This window comes from Lithobates pipiens, unplaced genomic scaffold (assembly GCF_037356315.1).
Source record: "Lithobates pipiens isolate NorthernLeopardFrog02 unplaced genomic scaffold, aLitPip1_a1.2 Scaffold_19, whole genome shotgun sequence".
Classification (NCBI taxonomy): domain Eukaryota; kingdom Metazoa; phylum Chordata; class Amphibia; order Anura; family Ranidae; genus Lithobates; species Lithobates pipiens.
This window is the reverse complement of record NW_027507764.1, coordinates 481,941,093-481,964,943: the sequence shown is the minus strand read 5'-3', so window position 1 is coordinate 481,964,943 and position 23,851 is coordinate 481,941,093. Positions and strand designations below refer to the sequence as shown.

At 43.9% G+C, this 23,851-nt stretch overlaps 1 protein-coding gene and 1 long non-coding RNA gene across 2 annotated transcripts in view; one reads left to right on the top strand and one right to left on the bottom strand.

Moving 5' to 3' along the window:
• The window catches only part of ZNF704 (zinc finger protein 704), a 159,540-nt gene that overhangs the window by 104,371 nt on the left and 31,318 nt on the right, over positions 1-23,851 (top strand). Inside the window, exons 5-7 of the mRNA XM_077492928.1 lie at positions 2,830-2,930; positions 8,366-8,630; positions 10,731-10,838. Coding sequence (XP_077349054.1) covers positions 2,830-2,930; positions 8,366-8,630; positions 10,731-10,838 — 474 coding nt within the window. The remainder of the gene's footprint in view (positions 1-2,829; positions 2,931-8,365; positions 8,631-10,730; positions 10,839-23,851) is intronic.
• LOC143997348 (uncharacterized) overlaps positions 1-23,851 on the bottom strand; it is a 59,737-nt gene that overhangs the window by 13,736 nt on the left and 22,150 nt on the right. The window contains exon 3 of the long non-coding RNA XR_013277678.1: positions 8,776-8,915. This is a non-coding gene — a long non-coding RNA (uncharacterized LOC143997348). The remainder of the gene's footprint in view (positions 1-8,775; positions 8,916-23,851) is intronic.

Genomic DNA, 23,851 nt, shown 5'->3' with positions numbered 1-23,851 from the left:
GATGTAATCCTTTTTCCGGACCCTCAGTCCACAGAGGAAGAATCTTTACACACTTTGGATGTGGTTAGAGCAATCAGTGTTTATCTTCAAGCAACTTCTCAGATAAGGAAAACTGATTGTTTATTTATTCTGCCGGAAGGCCCTAGAAAGGCCCAGGCGGCGTCAAAATCCACTCTCTCAAGGTGGATCAGACAAGTTATTTCTCAGGCCTATGGTTTAAAGGGGAAGATTCCTCCTTTTCGGGTAAAAGCGCACTCTACTAGGGCTGTTAGTGCTTCTTGGGCAGTGCATCACCAGGCCTCCCTGGCTCAGATCTGTAAGGCTGCGACTTGGTCATCAGTCCACACATTCACCAGATTCTATCAGGTGGATGTCAGAAGGCAAGAGGATATCGCCTTCGGGCGAAGTGTACTGCAGGTGCAGTTTAGGTCCTCCGGTCCCTGGCGGTCTATATTTATGATCTGTGTCTCCCTCCCCTCAATCTGAGCATTGCTATGGGACATCCTACTATGTAATGAAGCTCCTGTGTCCTGTGATGTATGATCAAGAAAATAGGATTTTTATATACAGCTTACCTGTAAAATCCTTTTCTTGAGAGTACATCACGGGACACAGGGCTCCCGCCCCTCTTGGGTTTTACGTGGTTCCTTATTGCTTTGCTACAAAACTGAGTTGCCTCCCAAATGGGAGGGGTTATATAGGGGAGGAATTCTCCTTAATTAGGGTCAACCAGTGTCCAATCACCAGAGGTGCCTATATAACCCACTATGTAATGAAGCTCCTGTGTCCCGTGATGTACTCTCAAGAAAAGGATTTTACAGGTAAGCTGTATATAAAAATCCTATTTTCACTGCAATTACAGCTGAAAGTCTTTTTGGGGATTTCTCTACCAGCTTTGCACATCTAAAGAGTGCCATTTGTACCCATTCTTCTTTGCAAAATATCTCAAGCTCTGTCAAATTTGATGGAAAGCATCTGTGAAGAGCAATTTTTAAGTTTTGCCACAGATTCTCAATTGGATTTAGATCTGGACTTTGACTGGGCCATTCTAACACATGAATATGGTTTGATCTAAACCATTCCATTGTAGCTCTGGCTGTATGTTTAGGGTTGTTGTCCTACTGGAAGGTGACCCCCCCCCCCCCCACCCCAGTCTCAAGTCTTTTTTAGACTTTAATGCCACGTACATATGACCGGACTTTTCGACGGACTAGGTCCGATGGTCTTCCCGTCGGACTTTCGGCAGAGGACCGACTGACTTTCTGAATGAGCGGACTTCCATACACATGAACGGACTTTCTGGCAGACTAGCTCTAACGGACTTCCCGACAGACTTTCAAAATGAACGCACTTGCCCACACACGGACTTTCATCGGCGAAATTGACAGCTTTCGAGCCCTGTCGTCTGGTATGGATTTTAAGGGGAAATCCCTACGACAAAAAAACAGCATGGCGGTCCTCCCAAAGTCCATACCAGACCCTTATCAGAGCACACAGCCTGGCCAGTCAGGAAAGGGGGTGGGGAGGAGCGAGCGCCCCCCCTCCTGAACCGTACCAGGCCGCATGCCGTCAACATGGGGGGTGGGTGCTTTGGGGAAGGGGGGCGCCCTGCGGCCACCCACCCCAAAGCACCTTGTCCCCATGTTGATGAGGACAGGGGCCTCTTCCCGACAACCCTGGCTGTTGGTTGTCATGGTCTGTGGGCTGGGGGATTATCAGAATCCGGGAGCCCCCTTTAATAAGGGGGCCCCCAGATCCCAGCCCACCACCCTATGTGAATAAGTATGGAGGTACATCGTACCCCCTACCCATTCACCTGGGGGAAAAGTGTCAATAAAAAAAACACACTACACAGGTTTTTAAAGTAGTTTATTAGGCAGCTTCGGGGGTCTTCTTCCGACATCTCCGTGCTTTCTGGTTCTTCTCCCGGGCTCCTCCGCTATCTTCTGCTCTTTTGCCGCTCTTTTGCTAGAGGTGGCCCAGCTTTCTCCTTCATCGTTGTCGTCTTCTTCTTCTTCCGGGACATGCTGGGACTGTGACGTCATAAGGGGCAGGGTCACTGGGTGACATCACCCGGTGACCCCGCCCCTTATGCCTATATAAGTCGCCATGCACCGTGTCCACGGCATTACAGCAGGAGAGAGCTCCGGGTCAACATTGGAAGAACAGAAGAAGGAAGAAGGCGATAGCGGAGGAGCCCAGGTGAAGAACACGGAAAGCATGGAGAAGTCGGAAGAAGACCCCCGAAGTCGGAAGAAGACCCCCGGAGCTGCCTAATAAACGACTTTAAAACCGGTGTAGTGTGTTTTTCTATTGACACTTTTTCCCCCAGGTGAATGGGTAGGCTTACGATGTACCCCATAGTTATTCACATAGTGTGGTCGGCCGGGATCTGGGGGCCCCCTTATTAACGGCCAGGGTTGTCGGGAACAGGGCCCTTATCCTGATCAACTGGGGACAAGGTGCTTCGGGGTGGGGGGGCTGCAGGCTGCAGTGCAATTTTGCTTTGGTATGGATGGGCAAAGGATATTTTTACATTAAGTAATCTCCCAAATTTTTACTAATTCATTACAATTGCAAGGGATTGTCACTTAGATAGTGTATGATGTGTTTTGAATTGATGCCATGAATCAAACTGAATAATAAAACATTTGTTGCCAGGAACAGCATAATTTTTGTAATGCTGACTAGGGACTATAAACAATGACAATTCTGTGAACCTATATTAACAGTCCTTAAATTTCATATGGGCTCTCACGTATTTCTGTCTTTTTATATTATTTATATTTATTGTAAAGAATCCTTACAATGTGTCATGTTTATTCATAGAACTCCATGAAAGTGATGTTTAAATGTCTGTGGAAAAAGTGTGGGAAAATTCTAAGCACTGCTGCTGGGATCAAGAAACACATTCGGACCATTCACCTGGGGTAACTTATTACAATACTTGTGGTAGTCTGTGGGTTCAAATTGCTTAGCTACGACTCATCTGGTATTTTCATCTGTGCAGCTGTTATTTTAGGATCTCATTTGTCCTCATTGCTGAAAATAATGGTCCCCTCATTGCTGGTCCTTATGGCAAATTGTGATCTTTGCAGCTTGAAATAAGTCTAATGATTCCAAGCCCTACTCTGCCTTCTGGTCTCTTGGTATTACCAAGAGAAGAAGCAGTACAGAAACCACACAAATCAGTCTATAAACCCAATCTCTCCATTAACGGGTGCAAGGTAATGGGAGATTTTCACAACGCTAAGGTGATTGCAGCCCATTTGTGTTCTTGTGTAGTGCTCTCATCTAAAAAAGTGATTAAATCTCAGGAAAGCTTGTCCTGAAAAATGAACAGATATAAAGCATTATCTACAGTACATTAACTTCCTGCTCACATGGCTAAAACATTTTTTTTTTTTTTTTACTAAATCTTGAATATATATATTGAAAAATTAATTTAGCAAAGATGCTGTATTTTTATTTTATATGAGCTATATGTATATGTTTTAATTTTCTGGATGAATTTGGTGGATGTTTTTTTTAAATGTCTCTCTGAAAAGAAAAGAGTTATTAATTATCTGTCTTGCTGTCCACACCACCGATCTGCACTCTCTTGCAGAGATATACAGTGGATGTGGTTCCATTCACCAGCTCCTAGGTCATTACTGTGCTCCCTGTAGTGACATATGGGCTGACAGTTGGTACCACTCCATAGACATGCTGGTAGATTAATTGGCTTCTGTCCAAAATTGGCCCTAGTATAGGAATGGGGACCTTGGATTGAGGGTAGGGACTGATGTGAGTGTGCGATGTACAAGGTTAGGGACTATTGTAGACACACACCCACACTCACTCAGGTTGAACTGGATGGACTGGTGTCTTTATTCAACCTTACCAACTATGTAATATTGGGGAACCTCTGCTTATACATACTATATTCTGAATCTTCCTATTTGTATTCAGAAGTTTTTAGGATATGGTATGTGTTACTAGTTCCTCATAACTCGGGTACTCCAGTCCCCTTATTAACTTGTTTACCCTTCTCTGGGCTCTCTCTCCAGTTCCCGTATCTTCTTTATGATGATTGGTGTCCAGCTCTGGTCACCAGTCCTCAGGAGGGAGGTGCGGGAACTGGAAATAGTCCAGAGAAGGGCGACAAATTTAATAAGAAGACTGGAGGACCTAAGTTACTTGGAACGACTACAAAAATTAAACTTATTCTCCCTGAAGAAGAGACCCTTGAGAGGAGATATGATATACAAATACCTCAATGGTGATTCTAGCGTAGGGAATAAACGATTCAGTCTCAGAGAGTGTAAGAAGACACGGGTCACTCAAAGAAATTGGATGAAAGGCAGCTTAACCTTAACCACTTGCCGACCGCCGCACGACGATGTACGTCGACAGAATGGCACGGGCAGGCATAAGGGCTTACATGTACGTCCTTGCCTGCCCGCCGGTCGGGGGCCCGATCGGGCCGGTGCCTGCGGCGGTCGGTATTCGTTCGGGAGCGATCCCGGACGAGGGGACGGCCATTCATTCATGGCCACCCCCTCGCGATCGCTCCCGACGAATGAAAATGTCCCGTGACATCATTTCCTCTCCTGTAATGTAAACACAGGAGAGGAAGTGATGTATTCTCTCCTCCGTGTCGGTATTTTTCGTTCCGGCACCGAGGAGAGAGGTTCGGTGAGTTGCACCAACACACCACACATACAGTAGAACATGCCAGGCACACTCACACCCCCCCTTTACCCCCCGATCACCCCCCAATTACCCCTGCCCCCCCAGTCACAGTGACACCAATTGCTTTTTTTTTTTTTTTTTGCATTGGTGTCATTTGTGACTGTAATAACTGTTAGGGCAGTTAGGGTTAGCCCCCTTTAGTTCTAATGTGCCCCCCTAACCCCCCCAATAAAGGTTTAACCCCGTGATCACCCCCCGTCGCCAGTGTCACTAAGGCTGGGTTCACATTGCAGCGGTTTATGAGAACGAATGTGATTCGCACCGCACTGCAGTGCAAATCACATCCGATCTCTGTGCGATTCGAGTTCAGCCATACAGATAGTATGGCTGAATTCGTGTCGCACCCGCCGCAAATTCGCACGGGACCCTTTTTTTGGCCCGCAGCAGAATCGGATCGCATGGGTGTTCACAACATGCGATCCGAGTTTGCAGATCGCACTGCGATATGCGAACTGATCTGGGGGTGTCATTAACATTTCACTGACACTCCCAGCAGTTCGCATAGGGCAGTGTGAACTGCCGCCGGGAGGCATGCGATGCGGGAACCCGTCGCGGATTCATGGCGTTCCCGCATCGCTCCAGTGTGAACCCAGCCTAATAAGCGATAGTTTTTCTGATCGCTGTATTAGTGTCACAGGTGACGCTAGTTAGGCAGGTAGGTATTTAGGTTCGCCGCAGCTTTTTATAGCGCCAGGGACCCCCATATACTACCGCATAAAGCCCCCTGATTGCCCCCTAGTTAACCCTTTCACCAGTGATCACCATATAACTGTTACAGGTGACGCTGGTTGGTTAGTTATTTTTTTATAGTTTCAGGGCACCCGCCATTTATTACCTAATAAAGGTTTAACCCCCTGATCACCCGGCGGGTGTCATTTGTGACTGTAATAACTGTTAGGGCAGTTAGGGTTAGCCCCCTTTAGTTCTAAGGTACCCCCCCTAAACCCCCCAATAAAGGTTTAACCCCGTGATCACCCCCCGTCGCCAGTGTCACTAAGGCTGGGTTCACATTGCAGCGGTTTATGAGAACGGATGTGATTCGCACCGCACTGCAGTGCAAATCACATCCGATCTCTGTGCGATTCGAGTTCAGCCATACAGATAGTATGGCTGAATTCGTGTCGCACCCGCCGCAAACTCGCACGGGACCCTTTTTTTGGTCCGCAGCAGAATCGGATCGCATGGGTGTTCACACCATGCGATCCGAGTTTGCAGATCGCACTGCGATATGCGAACTGATCTGGGGGTGTCATTAACATTTCACTGACACTCCCAGCAGTTCGCATAGGGCAGTGTGAACTGCCGCCGGGAGGCATGTGATGCGGGAACCCGCCGCGGATTCGTGGCGTTCCCGCATCGCTCCAGTGTGAACCCAGCCTAATAAGCGATCGTTTTTCTGATCACTGTATTAGTGTCACAGGTGACGCTAGTTAGGCAGGTAGGTATTTAGGTTCGCCGCAGCTTTTTATAGCGCCAGGGACCCCCATATACTACCGCATAAAGCCCCCTGATTGCCCCCTAGTTAACCCTTTCACCAGTGATCACCATATAACGGTTACAGGTGACGCTGGTTGGTTAGTTATTTTTTTTATAGTTTCAGGGCACCCGCCATTTATTACCTAGTCTCACTAGTGTACCCCTAAATTTAGGGGTGTCTACTTTCCAAAATGGGGTCATTTGGGGGGGTTTGTGCCATCTTGGCATTTTATGGCCTTCAAAACTGTAACGCCCTTAGAAAGCCTGAAGGCGGTGCTTGGTTTTCGGGGCCCCGTACGCGGCTAGGCTCCCAAAAAGTCCCACATATGTGGTATCCCCGTACTCAGGAGAAGCAGCAGAATTTATTTTGGGGTGTCATTTCACATATGCCCATGGCATGCGTGAGCAATATATCATTTAGTGACAACTTTGTGAAAAAAAAAAAAAAGTTTGTAATTTTCCCGCAACTTGTGGCAAAATATAAAATATTCCATGGACTCAACATGCCTCTCAGCAAATAGCTTGGGGTGTCTACTTTCTAAAATGGGGTCATTTGTGGGGGTTTTGTGCCATCTTGGCATTTTATGGCCTTCAAAACTGTAATAGGTAGTGAGGAGTGAAGTCAAATATTTACGCCCTTAGAAAACCTGAAGGCGGTTCTTGGTTTTCGGGGCCCCGTACGCGGCTAGGCTCCCAAAAAGTCCCACATATGTGGTATCCCCGTACTCAGGAGAAGCAGCAGAATTTATTTTGGGGTGTCATTTCACATATGCCCATAGCATGTGTGAGCAATATATCATTTAGTGACAACTTTGTGAAAAAAAAATAAAAAAAAATTAAAGTTTGTAATTTTCCCGCAACTTGCGGCAAAATATAAAATATTCCATGGACTCAAAATGCCTCTCAGCAAATAGCTTGGGGTGTCTACTTTCTAAAATGGGGTCATTTGTGGGGGTTTTGTGCCATCTTGGCATTTTATGGCCTTCAAAACTGTAATAGGTAGTGAGAAGTGAAATCAAAAATTTACGCCCTTAGAAAGCCTGAAGGCGGTGCTTGGTTTTCGGGGCCCCGTACGCGGCTAGGCTCCCAAAAAGTCCCACATATGTGGTATCCCCGTACTCAGGAGAAGCAGCAGAATTTATTTTGGGGTGTCATTTCACATATGCCCATAGCATGTGTGAGCAATATATCATTTAGTGACAACTTTGTGTAAAAAAAAAAAAAATTTTTTTTTTTGTCATTATTCAATCGCTTGAGGCAAAAAAATAAAATATTCAATGGGCTCAACATGCCACTTATCAATTTCCTTAGGGTGTCTACTTTCCAAAATGGGGTCATTTGGGGGGGTTTTGTACTGCCCTGCCATTTTAGCACCTCAAGAAATGAGATAGGCAGTCGTAAACTAAAAGCTGCGTAAATTCCAGAAAACGTACCTTAGTTTGTAGATGTGACAACTTTTGCGCAAACCAATAAATATACAATTATTGACTTTTTTTTTACCAAAGACATGTGGCTAAATACATTTTGGCCTAAATGTATGACTAAAATTGAGTTTATTGGATTTTTCTAATAACAAAAAGTAGAAAATATCATTTTTTTTCAAAATTTGCGGTCTTTTTACGTTTATATCGCAAAAAATAAAAATCGCAGAGGCAATCAAATACCATCAAAAGAAAGCTCTATTTGTGGGAAGAAAAGGACGCAAATTTTGTTTGGGTACAACATTGCATGACCGCGCAATTACCAGTTAAAGCAGCGCAGTGCCAAATTGTAAAAAGACCTCTGGTCATTTACCAGCAAAATGGTGCGGTCTGAAGGTGGTTAAACTGCATAGGGTTTTTTCACTGTCAGGTCAGTAAGGCTGTGGAACTCCTTTCCACAATTGGTAGTTTCAGTGGCAAGTATTGTTTGTTAATAAAAATGCTTGGATGAGTACATTTGGGGAACACATTACACAGGGATATAGGAAATTATTTTTGATAAACACACCCACACAGGTTGAACTAGATGGATTGGTGTCTTTATTCAACCTTACCAACTATGTCACTATGTAGTCATGTCCTTGTACTGTATTTTTCATACACACACATGAACTACAAAGCTTTCACTTAGCAAGCTAATTTTAAGATTCTTATTTCAATGTTTCTCTCTTCAGCCGCAGTGGTGAATCTGATGACTGTGATGGTGAAGAAGACTTCTACTATACAGAGATTAGACTAAACAATGACTCTGGCAGCGAGGGATTGTACAGCCTGTCTCCTGTATCTCCAACCTATGCATCGGCTCCATCTACAGTACTCCTTCCTAGTGCTGGAAATTATGAAGCCATTTGTACCAAGGCAGAAACCAAGCTAAATACCCGCCTGAGTAGATCAGCTCCAAACACCTATTACTTAGTGAGCTCAGATCATGCTTATCAGGTAAACCATGAAAATCAGAGTAAGTTAATATCTGTAAGGAAAAAATAGTGTTACCTACCACATACAAGGTTCATAATGCTGATAAAAGTTTTTTTTATTGTGAAATCCAGGTCTTTGGTATATTTATGAACTGTCACTCACTTACCTGCTGTGTTTGAAAGAGCTTACTCACTTTCCCTTTGTGTATATATCGTGGTGGGACAACTTTTTTTTTCTCCTGCCACAACGCTAATGTGTATAAACAGTGCCAGAATTTTCAAATAGAAGAGAAATGGTGGCGCCAACCTATGGATAAATAACATGGTGTAAGAGTTGTACTACATCTGGAAAAAAATTTAATGTGTTACATTTAGTGATTTATTTAAAATTTTGTAACTAAAGACATTTAGTTCAATGTTTTATGGTGTGCTCCTAAATGGCCACTTAGTTCTCCATCAATTATAATTCATCTCCACCAATATATTTTAGCTGAATACATTAATTGACAAGTCTTTAATTTTGGCTCTAAGAGGTCCCATACATTTTTTACTTTACCATTTTCTGTTTGACCCTATACATTGTCCATCATTCATTTTTAATTCCCAGTCTTGGAAGACATGCTTAACAACACTGCGGGATATGAGCGTTCACCATCACAAGGAAAGACCAAAACCCATCACCACAAAGAAATGGCTTCAAGGGCAAGGAGGACCCAGTGTCCTCTCTTTGTTTTGGCTTGAAGCTGAAGACCAGTATGAGAATGGGGAAACCAGGAAGAAGTTCGTCTGAAGGTCGGGAACTGTTGGAAAATGAGTAAGAAAGGGAATTTAGAACAGCAAAAATCTCCAATTAGTTCTTAGTTGTATGTGATGGCTTTTGGTTTGGTTCTTATATCTGTTGTGATGGGTGGGTCTGAAATGGGACAAGATGTCACAAAGAAGATATCTCTTGAATCTGTTCTGTATTGTTCGCTTGTCTGTCAATAAGTGGGACCAGCCTCCCTAAACAGGGGTAAGTTCTTTTTGGCCACCTCATCATCTGATAACATTCAAGGTTTGTTCAACAATCTTCTTACTGCTCAGCAATAAACCAACAACTTGATAACAGCAAAGCCATTTATGCGCTATTTTTTTAAGTATGCAATATGATCAGGAATATCTTTTATGGTTGTCATGACTGCCTCTATTCTGAGTTACATATTTAAATGTAAATATTTAGGTGGCCTCACTAATATATAAAAAAAAAAAAACCTCATTAGTTAGATTTAATCTTGTGGCTAATCCCTGGATGAGTGCAACCTCCAAAAGCACTGTGGAATTAGCCAGAATCGAATTAAGCAAACTTGTGGGGGTAAAACATTTCTAAAGTACTGTAAAAATAGACACCTATTTATACCTATCTGGGATTACTAAAACATAAGTGCTTATTAGTTGCTGGCCCCATCAACCTCTCAAGCCTTCCTATTAGCCAATCACTGTGATGGCCCTTGCTAGCCAACAGTAATGCCATGTACACATGACCGGACTTACCAGCAGACTAGGTCCGACGGTCTTCCCGACAGACTTTCAGCGGAGTTCCGATTGACTGTCCAAACAGACGGACTAAGTCGTTCGAAAGTCCGTTCGTTTTGAACGTGATGACATAAACAGGACTAAAAAAGAAAGTTCAATAGCCAGTAGCCAATAGCTTCCCTTGTGTTGTATTTAGTCCGTCGGACCAGCATACAGACGAATGGTTTTTCCGATAGGAATTGAGTCCGTCGGATAGATTTGAAACATGTTCTATTTCTAGGCCTGTCAGATTTTTTTTTTAATGAAAAACGATCGGATTAGCCCACACACGATCGGATTGTCCGACGGACTAATTCCGTCGGACCTAGTCTGCCGGAAAATCGGGTCGTATGTACGCGGTATTAGGGACATAAAGTGTGGAGGGAATCCATGTCAGTAACCCAAAAACTCTGGGTTTTCAAGGTCCTGGAATGGTCGACAAAGAAGCTCTGGTGGCTTGCTATTTTAAGTCGCAATTTAAGATTTTTTTTCACAGTATTTGTAACTAAATGATTTAAAACTTTGTAACTAATGCCTGATAACTATAGAGAATATTTTTGTTTTCTTTTAGGCTACTCCTTCCGTGAACATTCCAAACATTCCAAACTCAAGGCAAAGTAATGTCAACAACTTCAGTGTTCCTCGACTCCTGCCTCAAACTACTTTTAATGGCACCTCAGTGAGTAAATATAATAGAAAGAAGTCATAGGGTATACTGAGTGGAGCAGACCACATCACTGGTGAATATCCAAGACAGATAGTGGAAACACTGGGAAAAATAAACAATCAAAAATAGGAAAGTGAAAGACACCAATTATGTTTAATCTAATTTTATTACTTTTAAAGAAAAAAATATAAATTTCATATTAGGATAGAAAAACAACATCAATATACAGATCCAATGTAATTCAATCCATGGCATGATTGAAACAAGTATATCACTTCCAAATGGATGAGTACAACACACATATTACATGGCAACAAAACACATGACAATAAAGAAGTCTTAAGCCTAATACACACGGAGCAAATGTCGGGCAGCATCGGCCGGTTCAAAAGAAACCAGCCAATATTCGGCCTGTGTGTACTGGAGTCGATCCAACAGAAGAGTGTTCTGGCGGGGGGTTCTTGGGGGTCTTGGTGACGGGGGTTATCCACCCCCCTGTCAGAACACAATAGAACAGAATTGGAGATCTAGGTTGGATAGTTAGTATAGCAGCTCCTCCTGACCTGTTTCTTTTTTTTCCGTTCAGCCCTGCTGGGTTGAACGAAAAAAAACAGCAGGCAAAAACTTTGACTTGTCCAGAAGACATCAGACACAGGGTTACAAAACAAAGTACAGAAATTAAGCTGTCTCTTGTTCCATCTACAGTCAGATCCTATCTATTAATACCTTAAAGCCCAACTGCAGTGAATTGTTTAGGATAATGAAGGGTCAGAACCTCTGTCAGTTTTTTAAGTGCTGGTTGTATCTTTGTTAAGGAGATTTCCACTCCTGTTCTGTCTTACAGCTGTCACTTGGAGAGGAAGTGAGTAAAAGAATTATCCTGATTACTGCCTGTATCCTTGCTGCAGGGATGTTCCCTCACTTCCTGTTTACTCTGACACCTGTCATGTGGACAGAATGCGAGGAAACAAAATCACCCAAACATGCAGCAATAAAATTTCACAAAAGTTTTAGTCCTTCTTTGTTTTATACAAACAAAGAAAATTTATGAAATTGGGCTTTAGGAATCAAGCATATCAGCAGACCATAGGAGGCCATACCATTTTAGAAAAGAAAGTGGAGACAGACATCTGAGCCTGTGCAAGAAGTGCAAATTGTGAAGAGTATCAGATGGTGGCATCTAGAGCAAAGAGGAGCCCTGAGAGCAATTAGAGTAGGTAAAATGGTCTGTCCTGTGTTATGAAAATCACAATACTCACGACGCTTCCATAAGATAATATATCTCAGTTCCTTCTTTGCTGCTATAATGTGTAAAATTTATATGTAAATACTAAACTTTTTCATTAACCAAACTCCTTAATAATACATTTATATAACTATACCCATATCATGTGGCTTACATATGAAAGGAAAGTTGATGGGCATCATATAATTTAAAAAATTGAAAGTTCAATTTTATAAAGTCCTGGTTATATCTGCTAGATCAAATTATTTTCCCTTGTGGCAGCATTGAGCTTCTGGCCTGCTTGGCACAAATGTCATAAAATAATACCCATAGGTGCCTTCAGGGATTTCAATATATTAATCTGGATTCTATGTAAAAGAGCATGGTTATTTCATACATACAAAAGAGGAAGTTGAACAAAAATTCAAATTACATCTAGAAACCTCAGCACAAGTTCATACGATCTTCCATGAAGGATCCAGCTATAGTTACCATTCATAGGCATTGTCATTTTAGTGCCTAACAATGGCACCATACCAAGTCCAAATATTAACCATGGCTGGGAAATCACATCTTCTGCATCACAGTATTCATTAACTTGTCACTTGTTTGAGCTTAGAAATTGTTTAATTATTTGGGTAGTTCATGAATTTAATTGTTGACTTCATGGCGAGACAACAGAATTGCTGTTATTCCTACCTCATTATTCTGCATTTATTCCTAGAGTGTGACTACAATTGATCACAGCTGTGGAGCCCTTTGTAGAGACCGAACAGACCAGCTTAAACAAAGGATGTGGCATTTTAAAAATACACTTTAGACTAAAATCTGCTTGTGTAGCCTCTTATTTTAAAAGGAATGCATACTTATTTTGTGCATAACTTATTTGTTATATTTTTCACTATTAGTATTCCTAAACAGTACTCAGACAAAGGAGGTAAGGTAGTCCCACCCTCTTTGTGGGAATAGACTGTAACAAAATAGGTGATGGATTTATATGGAATGTTTAGTGGTTTTGTAAATTATTACTTTTATATTTCATGGTCGGGCCTAAAAAATACATTTAAAAATCTTTTGAAGCATTAAAGTTGGTTTATGGTTTTTGAGCCAGTGAGTGCTTTAGGCTACTTTTTCACATTGTAACCACTTCAGTTCTGGCATCTGTATTACCCTTAAGGACCAAAGCATTTTTTACATTTCCACTATGATTTCTTGTCATCTTTATAAGGTTACTATCTAAAACAGAACATATTCTTTTTCAGGACAATTGGTTGATTCTTAGACCATGGGTTATATGGGTTATATGCTGCTACTTTCAGGTGATTGGACACTGGCAAAAACTTTGCAGGGAACTGCCCACCAGTACACCCATATATCCCTGCCTACTTTGTTAAGCAGTATAGTTCTAGTGTCCTTGTAAGATGGATTCTTATCCTACAATTTTACATCTTTCCATCTTTCTTCAACTGACATTTCTATCATCTAGCAGTTTCAGGATTGGTTAGCCTCAATGTATATCTTGGGAACCATACCTGGAACCTGAAACACCAGGACCAGCCAGTAATGTTTGCTTCAGACACTGGATTCCTAATTCCATGCTCACTTTGGTACTTGGTGCTGTGAGTGGGTTAGCAGCAGGGCATTATACAGGTTCAGGGCCATGGTCTTTCGCTATGGCACTTCTGGTGAGCACACTCTTAGTATGGTAAGTGGTTTATACAGGACCGCAAATATGCGACCACTCAACGTTAAGGCCCACACACCAAGCGGCCACATATATATGTGCAGCCAGCGTGAAGAGGTGAAGACCAGACACACTGACTCCCCTTACTTTATGTTCATTCTGTGAGCACCCTGCAGAGGATGATCCTCACTTAGCAATGGCAGATTACCAGCAGTCAGGAGCAGGTGCACATGGAACAAACAGCAGAAATTCTGCAGCAGGCCCTGAAGAAATCCCAAGTACCGCTCAGGTTGTTAGCAGTTCCCTGGTTCCGAATCGAGGTCGCCCACAGACACTGCTTCATCTCCCTCATTCAAGCTCCCACACAGATGTCTAACATTCAGCCTGTCTGTCTAAAGCAGAATTCTCTGCCACTATGTCTGATCTATTCCAAAGGTTGTTGTCACTTTGTGAATTGGTTAGGTACTAACACCCAAAAAATGCTCTTCTGCCTGCCTATTGTATTTAATTTGCAGAATGTGTAGGGTATGATGACTTTTTAGCTGACGTTGCAAATGATTTTTCAGAAACACAATTTCATCTTTTACTTCTGCAACTTCTTGCCACATGCTTTTCCCTATTCTTGATCAATCTGAATGAAACTTATATAATAATTGGCTGTACTCAAAGAAGTTATTCCCTTCAACTGACAATTTTGATGTCTACCCTATCGAGGGGGAGTTTACGAAGCGATGCACTGTTCCTACTGGGGACCGGTCATTCTTGCACTAGATAATCTACTGTTTCCATTCATAGCATTCCCTACTTTACGAATTCAGTTTAGGCCGCGTACACACGCGGGGACTGTTCGGCCAACTTTGTCCGCTGAACAGTGTTTCGGCAAACAGTCCGCTCGTGTGTGGGCTTTCAGCGGACAGTTTCAGCGAACAGTCCGCTGAACAAGGTTTTTCGGAAATTCCGAAAAACTGTCCACTGAAACAAAGTTTCAGCGAACAGTCCCCTCGTGTGTAGGCTTGTTCGTCAAACTAAGTTCCGCGCATGCTCAGAAAGGATTTACACGCCGAAAGTTATAATGCAGTGTATAGGACGTCGTATTTTTCGTCCCGTCGTACGTGCCGTTCACGTCATCGCGCACGGTTTCAGCAAACTGTTCGTTCGTCGTGTGTGGCCATGTCCGTCCATGCTAATTTTGAGCGGACTGTTTGCCGAAACTGTTTGACGGACAAAGTTGGGCGAACAGTCCCCGCGTGTGTACGCGGCCTTAGAGTCCTCGTTTGCTTTGGCAGGCCCAGTCTTGCAACTGGCAATTGCAACCTTGTCTATTGTCCAGACTATGGTAAACTGGACAAGAGAAATTAATACTGAGCTTTCTCTGATGATAGATAATTCTAATATTGCTGGAAAATTACAGCTCCTGCCATCAGCACTGCTTTTCTGTGTAGATGCCTTAGAGAATGTGATCCATCAGCTCTCCAGACTGTCCTTATCTTTGTGCATATGCACAGAATCTTATAGCTAAAAGCTTGGTCAGCAGAAGGCCCTAGTGAAAGTTGCCTTTTGTGCATGCCCTTCAAAGGTAGCCCTTTGATACCACACTATCTGCAATCATGCTTCCCTGTTCAGTGGGCCTCATCTACTGTATAGATACAATCTGTTTTCCCTCTTAGGTTGTCATCATATACTGCTTCACCTGATTGCAGACCCTTCATTGCTATGCCCTCTGCACCTAGACAAAAACATTCTTTGCATTAAAAGTTGCCTCCCCTTTGAAAAAGGGGGGAGAGAGAAATTTCTGTTAACAATTTTTCCACATTAAAGCTAACACTCCCTGGCCTTTTATTTCACTCTGTGAACACAAAGAGGTAAGCAAAGAAGCCCTTTGCTGTATTCTCTTTTTTTCTGTAACATATTTTTACCTGCTGCATCACAAGGCAGAATGTTTTTCCCACACCTCCTTGCAGCTTTTTTTTTTTTTTTGAAACTCCGTTTTTTATTAATAATATTTGGCACAGACATATATAATAAGCAGACTGTATACATCTTTGTGGGATATAAACATAACTTGATAAACAATGACAAGCCGTACAACAATAATTGCCCTGTACCTCAGTTATATCAAAATCATATTCCACTTGTATTTTTTATTTCCACCCTCTCCCCCCACCCTCCCAACAACAACAAACAACCCAACAAAGAACAGATGCACTCATAAGGATGCCAATTAGGTGGGTATGAGGTCTAGAACCTCAAATCATCCTGTCAAGGGCCTAGAAATCCCATGGCAGCGCTAATTACCGCACAACAGATCATAGAGGAGCAGAATTACATGTATCTATCCCATCCACCCAGTCTCCCCATATTTTGAGGAATTTCCCTGGCTTACCCCTTGTTTCATACGTTATTTTATATATTGGCAAGTCTTGGTTAATCAAAGCTTTCCATTTGTTCAGGGAGACCAATGATGTGCGCGTCCAATGTAATAGGACCGTCTTCCTAGCATAATAAAGGAGAAAACGCAAAAATTGTTTCTGATGGTTACTAATGCCAACCTCCTCAAAAACTGAGAGGAGGCACCATTTAGGGCTACAAATATTGGGGAGGTCAAAGGTAGTCGCCACAAAGTGGGTCACCTGAGACCAAAATGGTCTTATCCGCTCACAGTCCCACAACATATGTAGTAGGTTACCTTCTTCCCTACCACATTTATGACACAGAGGAGAAGGCAGTTTCCGCATACGGAAAAGGCGTAGAGGAGTATAGTATATCCTATGAAAAATGCGTATCTGGATCATTTTATCTCTGGCGGAAATAGCAGTGCTAAAATAAGTTTCTAGAAGTTCCTCCCAATTATCGTCCGACAGGTCAGGTACATCCCTCGTCCATTGTTGTTTCAGGATTTGCAATCTAGAATTTTTAGGCTCATTCAATAATTTGTAATAATTGGAAACCAGTTTAGTATGTTCTGGTTGGGCAAGCGCCCCTTCCAAAGTAGAATTCTGAAAGGTAACAGCCCGGAGCCCAAGTTGAGACTCGGCCGCATGCTGCAACTGTAAATATCTAAACCTCCAGGATTCAGGTATACCCAACTCTTGTCGGAACGCCGGAAAGGTTTTAAATCTACCCTCCTCGTATAATTGGTGGACGTATTTCAAACCCCTTTCGGCCCAATTGCCAGCGAAAGGGAGATCTCTAAAATGTGGGAACACCGGATTATTCCATATGGGTTGATTAGGAGAAATCGTGGGGTGGGGTTCAAGCACCAGTGTCTTACATATCTTAAAGATTTTGAGAGAGTTTGCAATCATATCTGTACCCCTCCTCTCAGAAATCGCTCCTCTAAAGATCACATTTGACAGTGTTTCATAGGAGGAGAGCAACGCTGCCTCTGTTGCAGTAGCAGCATTGTTCAACTGTGGAAATAGCCACCAATGAACATATACCAACTGTGATGCATAGTAGTACAATCGCAGATTCGGTATTGCTAGCCCCCCTTTGTGTATAGGTAATTGTAAAGTAGCCAATGCAATCCGTGGATTCTTGGGAGACCATAAAAATGTAGATATCAAAGAGTCAATCTCTTGAAAGATCTTCTTTGGTACATACACTGGGCAATTCGCCAAGACATACAGCAACTTAGGGAAAAACACCATTTTAAATAAATTAGCCCTCCCCATCAATGTAAGAGGTAAACCCACCCAGTTATTGAGTTTAGCCTTAAGCGAAGCTATACAAGGAAGAAGGTTATCCTGGATGTATGCCGAAATCGGTAGCCTAACCACCACCCCCAAGTATTTAAACGATGTTGTGAATTGAAGCGGACAATGTTGTGGCAAGTGGGCAGGGGACTCTGAGTCTAACGAAAATACAGTGGACTTAGTCCAGTTAATCTTCAGGCCTGAATATACGCCAAAATCAGTGATCAACCTCAGCATTTTGGGAATCGTGTATTTAGGGTTTGACAAGTAGAGCAACATATCATCAGCATATAGCGAGATACGTTCTTCCAAGGAGCCAATCCACATGCCCTGAAGTTCCGGAGAACTCCTCAATAACCTCGCTAGAGGTTCCACTGCCAGAGCATACAACAGGGGTGACAGAGGACAACCCTGTCTGGTGCCCCTGTGGATTCTGAAGGGTCTAGAAATAATCCCATTAAGCCTAAAACGGGCAATAGGTTGATCATACAATATCCTAATCCAGGTGATAACATTCTGTCCAAAACCAAATTTTTCCATAATATATATAAGGTACGGCCATTCCACGGAATCAAATGCCTTGTGGGCATCTAAAGATACAATAGCTCGGGGGACAGACAATTTATTGGGGGCTTGTAAATTAGTGTATAATCTGCGAATATTACTATAAGTGGACCTACCAGGGATAAAGCCAGTTTGGTCTGGATTAATAAGAGCAGTAATGATGGTATTTAGACGGGTGGCCAAAATCTTAGATAACATTTTTAAGTCCGTATTAATTAACGAGATGGGTCTGTAGGATTCACAGTATTGTGGGTCTTTATTGGGCTTGGGAATTAATACAATTAGGGCCTCCTTCATAGATGATGGTAAGCAGCCTTGCTCAAAAAATAGTCGAGTAAAGCTTTCTTAGTCTAGGGATTAGGACATCTTGATATTCTAAATACCACTCTATAGGGAAGCCATCTGGGCCTGGAGTTTTATGTTTAGCAAAACTTTTAATGGTAAGCAGTATCTCCTCGGCGGAGATAGGTGATTCTAGAGACATCTTTTGTTCTAAGGGTAGTACCGGGAAGTCAATTCTATCCACATATTCATATAATTCCGGGATGGTATAATGGGCTTGGGAGCGGTACAATTCCGTGTAAAATTTGTAAAAAGTTTCCACAATCTCCTCCTGAGTATCCCTGAGAGTGTTTGAGGTATCATAAATACAGGGGATGAAAATAGGGTCCGGGAGCGGAGCGGGCAAAAACGCCAGCAATTTCCCGCTTCTGTCCCCCAACTCAAAAATCCGTTGACGTTGGTATAGATTTTTCTTTTGTGTTTTCGAGAGTAGTGCAAGTTCATACTCCCTACTAACACTTTGCAGAGTTTGATAATGATGAGGAGAGGGATCTCTAACGTAAGAGTCTTCTGCCCCCTGTAACTGATTGGCCAGAGTTCTCAAACAATCCCCAGTCGCTCTCTTGAAATCCGATACTCCTTGCATATACGCCCCCCTAGAGACCGCTTTAAAAGCATCCCAGGTGATTAGTTCGGGGACCTCTTCCCTATTTTCCTTCCAAAAGTGTGTCACTGCGTCCCTACAAATTGATGCTACCATGGTCTCCTGCAACCAATATGGGCTCATCCTCCACACACGCTCACCCAGGACAATGCCCGCTCTCATAGTCAGTTGTAGAGGTGAGTGATCCGATATAGCCCTGGGTAGATAGGAGATAGCCTCCACCTCTGGCAATGCAGCCCCAAGGAGGAAGAACATGTCCAATCTAGAAAGCGATCTATAGGATGCCGATGCACAAGAGAATTCTCGGGTATCCGGGTGCTTCCATCGCCAGACCTCCTTGAGGTCATAGGACGCAGCCCAGTCACTTAACACCGTAGATGATGGTCTAGTGCAGCGTAGCCTATCCTGATCAGCATTCATGACCTGGTTAAAATCCCCTCCCATAATAAGGTGACCACGCAACATAGGGAGAACCACCGCCATGCAGGCTCCCAATCTTTGTAAATCAAATGGTGGGGGCATGTAAAGGTTTACCAAAGTATATAACACACCCAGGTATTGCAGTATGACCACTACATAGCACCCCTGCGGGTCAGTCCTAACCTCTAGTATCTGGACAGGTAGGGACCGTAATATGAGTATAGATACCCCTCTAGAATAGGTCGAGTAAGTGGCATGGAAAGCATGAGCAATATGCCTCTTTTTCAGGGCCATAACCTTTGAACCCATCAGGTGAGTTTCCTGAAGCATAATTATTTGCGCCTTAGTGCGTTTCAAATAGTCAAAGACCAGTGATCTCTTAATCTTCGAGTTCAGCCCCCTGACATTCCAAGTAAGACAGTTAAAGCTCATTCGTATAACGCAGTAGTCATATGAAGGGGGGAGAGGAGAGAGGGCAGGACAGCAAAAGGGTCCCACTCCCCCCCCCTCCCCCCCGACACATTATAGACAATAAACCTAAAATGAAAAAGTTGAAACTCCCACCAATATTTTCGGTGTCGTTGCGTGCGTGCATCAGGTATACCAAGGAAAAAAAACAGGAGCAAACATCTCCAGGCTAACCTTCCCCATTCCCCCCTCCCCCCTCCCTGCTCATTACCCCCAACCATAACGAGCTTTAGCCCAAAAAGAAAACCAAAAAGGGAAGAAAAACAGAAAAACTGTTTAGTCCAGGGAGTGACCAGTCGTTGCTCCCAGTGTCAGTTTAGTAAGAAAAACTATGTCAGATCAGAAAAGAGGAAGCTTGTGCCTCCTCCGGCAAAACATATCACAAATAAGGCACCTGATACAGTAGCCAAAGAAAGGTATGCGCATCCCAGAGTAATTGTAGACGCCAGGTCCGGGTCCGCCAGCAGGGCAAAATGGCGGTTCAGTGTCAATTCCGGTGCTTTGGGTAGGACAACTGCAAAGAGGAACAAGAACAGAATAAAGTCAACCAGAAAGTACCGTATAGAGTGGTCGTCCTCCGCCATGTGTATAGAATTCCATCATAAACTGTAGGGAAGGCACACAACGTGACGGCCATGAGAAAACAGGCAGGGACCGGAATGTTACAGTCCATCCAACCAATCCGAGGCTTCATTGGGTGAAAGGAAGAATTGTACCTTGCCGTCATTAACAACTCGTAATTTGGCCGGGTACATCATACTATATGGAAGATTTTTCTCTCGGAGGCGTTTCTTAACATGGAGGAAGGCCGCTCTTTGCTTTTGAGTAGTAGCAGAAAAATCCGGGAAAATGGAGATCTTTTTTCCGTTGTATTGTATATCTTGTAAGTTCCGCGCGGTACGCATAATGCATTCTTTATCCCGAAAATGAAGGATCTTGGCTAAAATGGGTCGCGGAGGGGCTCCAGGGGGCATAGGGCGCATGGGCACCCTATGAGCCCGTTCGATTGCAAACAGAGGTGACAGTGCCTCCCGTCCCAACAGAGTGCTCAGCCATTGCTCCAGGAACTGCTCCGCGTCCCTGCCCTCCGCACCCTCAGGGAATCCCACGAAACGTAAATTATTCCTGCGCATTCGGTCCTCAAGGTCTCCCAATTTAGCAGCATGTTCAGTAATCTCTTGTTGATGTGTGCGGAGAGTAGCAGACATAGGTTGCATATTGTCCTCCACCTCACTGATTCTTTGCTCCGCGGTGGAAATCCTAGAGCGAATCTTTTGCATGTCATGCTTAACAATAGAGAGATCCAGCCTAACCGTTTCGATCTGTGTGGTCAGAGTGGTTTGGCATTGATGGATAGCGTCCATAACATGCTTCAAAGTAAGTTCCTCCTCACCCTCTGCCGTTCTCTCCCCCTCCGACCCCCTGTCCACCTGTGGAGTGGGATCCCCCGGATCGCTGTCTCTCTCCCAGGCCTCACCCTCCTCCCAGGGGTCTACGGCCTGCTCTGCTCTCGGGGACGCTGGGGGGGGGGTATGCTGTCCATGCGGAGAATCCGCAAAATGTTCCCTGATAGTTGTCGGTGGTTTCGGCTTACCCGGAATACCGGAGGGCACATGTGAGTTCGCCGAGGGGCCGGAGTCAGCCTTCGCCTGTGCCTTGCCTTTAGAGGATTTCCCCGTGGTGGAGGACGCGCCGGCGCCATCTTTGGCCTTGCTGCCCGTCAGCGTGGCCGCCCGGTCCGCGGCGGATTTCTGGCTCGCAGGACCGTTCCGACCCATTCCAGCGGGTGCCCGTGAAGGTAGTGGGCAGTGCGGTGGTGGCTACAAGGTCGGTATCTAGGTAGGGATAACGGATGCTGTTCAGGATGAATCGGTGCCGGAGGAGCTCCGTAAGCTTGCTGCTCACATGTCCGCCGCTGGCCACGCCCCCCCCTCCTTGCAGCTTTAAATCACAAGGGGTGGTCATCTGCTGTTCTTTTATAGTGGATTACAAGGATCAAAATCTTGCACATGGACCCTTATCCAATCAACAACGTGTTCCATCATGCTCCTAAAAGCATGTATTCTAATTACTGCAGTACCCACCTCCCAGATAATCTCCTTTAAACGTGTCACTAAGACTACCATAGCAGTGGGCTTCTGCCTGGTCTTCTATTGACCAATAATTACATCTTTAGGGTGACTTGGGATGTCTACATTATTTGTAGTGTTGGAATGTTGACAGTGACCCTTTGGCCTTATATTTATTAACCACTTGCTTACTGGGCACTTAAACACCCTTCCTGCCCAGACCAATTTTCAGCTTTCGGTGCTCTCACAATTTGAATGACAATTACTCAGTCATGCAACACTGTACCCAAATGAATTTTTTGTCCTTTTTTTCCCACAAATAGAGCTTTCTTTTGGTGGTATTTGATCACCTCTGGGGTTTTTATTTTTTGCGCTATAAATGAAAAAAGACCGAAAATTTTGAAAAAAAAACGCATATTTCTTTGTTTCTGTGACAGAATTATGCAAATTATTAATTTTTCTTCATAAATTTTGGCCACAATTTATACTGCTACATATCTTTGGTAAAAATAACCCAAATTAGTGAATATTATTTGGTCTTTGTGAAAGTTAGAGAGTCTACAAGGTGTGGTGCGAATCGCACAAAATTGATCACATCTGATGTACTGGTGGCCTATCTCGCTTCTTGTGACCCGAACAAGTCAGGAAAGTACAAATACCCCCCAAATGACCCCTTTTTGGAAAGTAGACATTCCAAGGTATTTAGTAAGAGGCATGGGGAGCTTTTTGATGTTGTCATTTTTTTCCCACAATTCTTTGCAAAATTAAGATTTTTCATTTTTTTTTCTCCACAAAATTGTCATTGTAATAGGTTATTTCTCTCACGTGGCATGTGTATACCACAAATGACACCCCCCAAAAAATTCTGCTACTCCTCCTGAGTATTACAATACCACATGTGTGGGACTTTTTCACAGCCTGGCCACATAGAGAGGCCCAACATGCAGGGAGCGCCATCATGTGTTCTAGGAACATAAATTACACATCTAACTTGTTGACTATTTATTACACTTTTGAAGCACCAGGACAATGACACGTGACACTGATGACAGATGGCACTGATACATGGCACTGATGACAGGTGGCACTGATGACAGATGGCACTAATATGTGGCACTGATGACAGATGGCACTAATATGTGGCACTGATGACATGTGGCACTTATACGTGGCACTGATGACACGTGGCACTAATATGTGGCACTGAAGACACGTGGCACTAATGCGTGGCACTGATGACAGATGGCACTAATACGTTGCACTAATACGTGCCACCAATGACAGATGGCACTAATACATGGCACCGATGACGCGTGACACTGATGACAGATGGCACTGATAAGTGGCATTGATGACACGTGACACTGACAACAGATGGCACGTGACACTGACAGGTGGCACTGATGACAAATGGCACTGATACGTGGCACTGATGACAGATGGCACTAATACGTGGCACTGATGACAGATGACACTATGTGGCACTGATGACACGTGGCACTGATGACAGATGGCACTTATACGTGGCACTGATGACAGATGGCACTGACGACAGGTGGCACTGACAACAGGTGGCACTGGGGGCTGGTAGCACTGGGGGCAGGTAGCACTGGGGTGGATGACACTGGGGGCAGGTAGCACTGGGGTGGATGGCACTGGGGGCAGGTAGCACTGGGGTGGATGGCACTGGGGCGGATGGCACTGGGGCGGATGGCACTGGGGCAGATGGCACTGCTGGGGGCGGATGGCACTGCTGGGGGAGGATGGCACTGCTGGGGGAGGATGGCACTTTTTATTTTATTTTTTTACTTTTTTTTTTTTTTCTTACTAGAGGCAGAACGGCTGCCGCTGCAGCCGTTCATCTCTCCCCTCTCACACTGTCTGTGCGAGGAGGGAGAGCGGCGCTGAGAGATGATCTCATATGTTTACATATGAGATCATCTCCCATTGGACA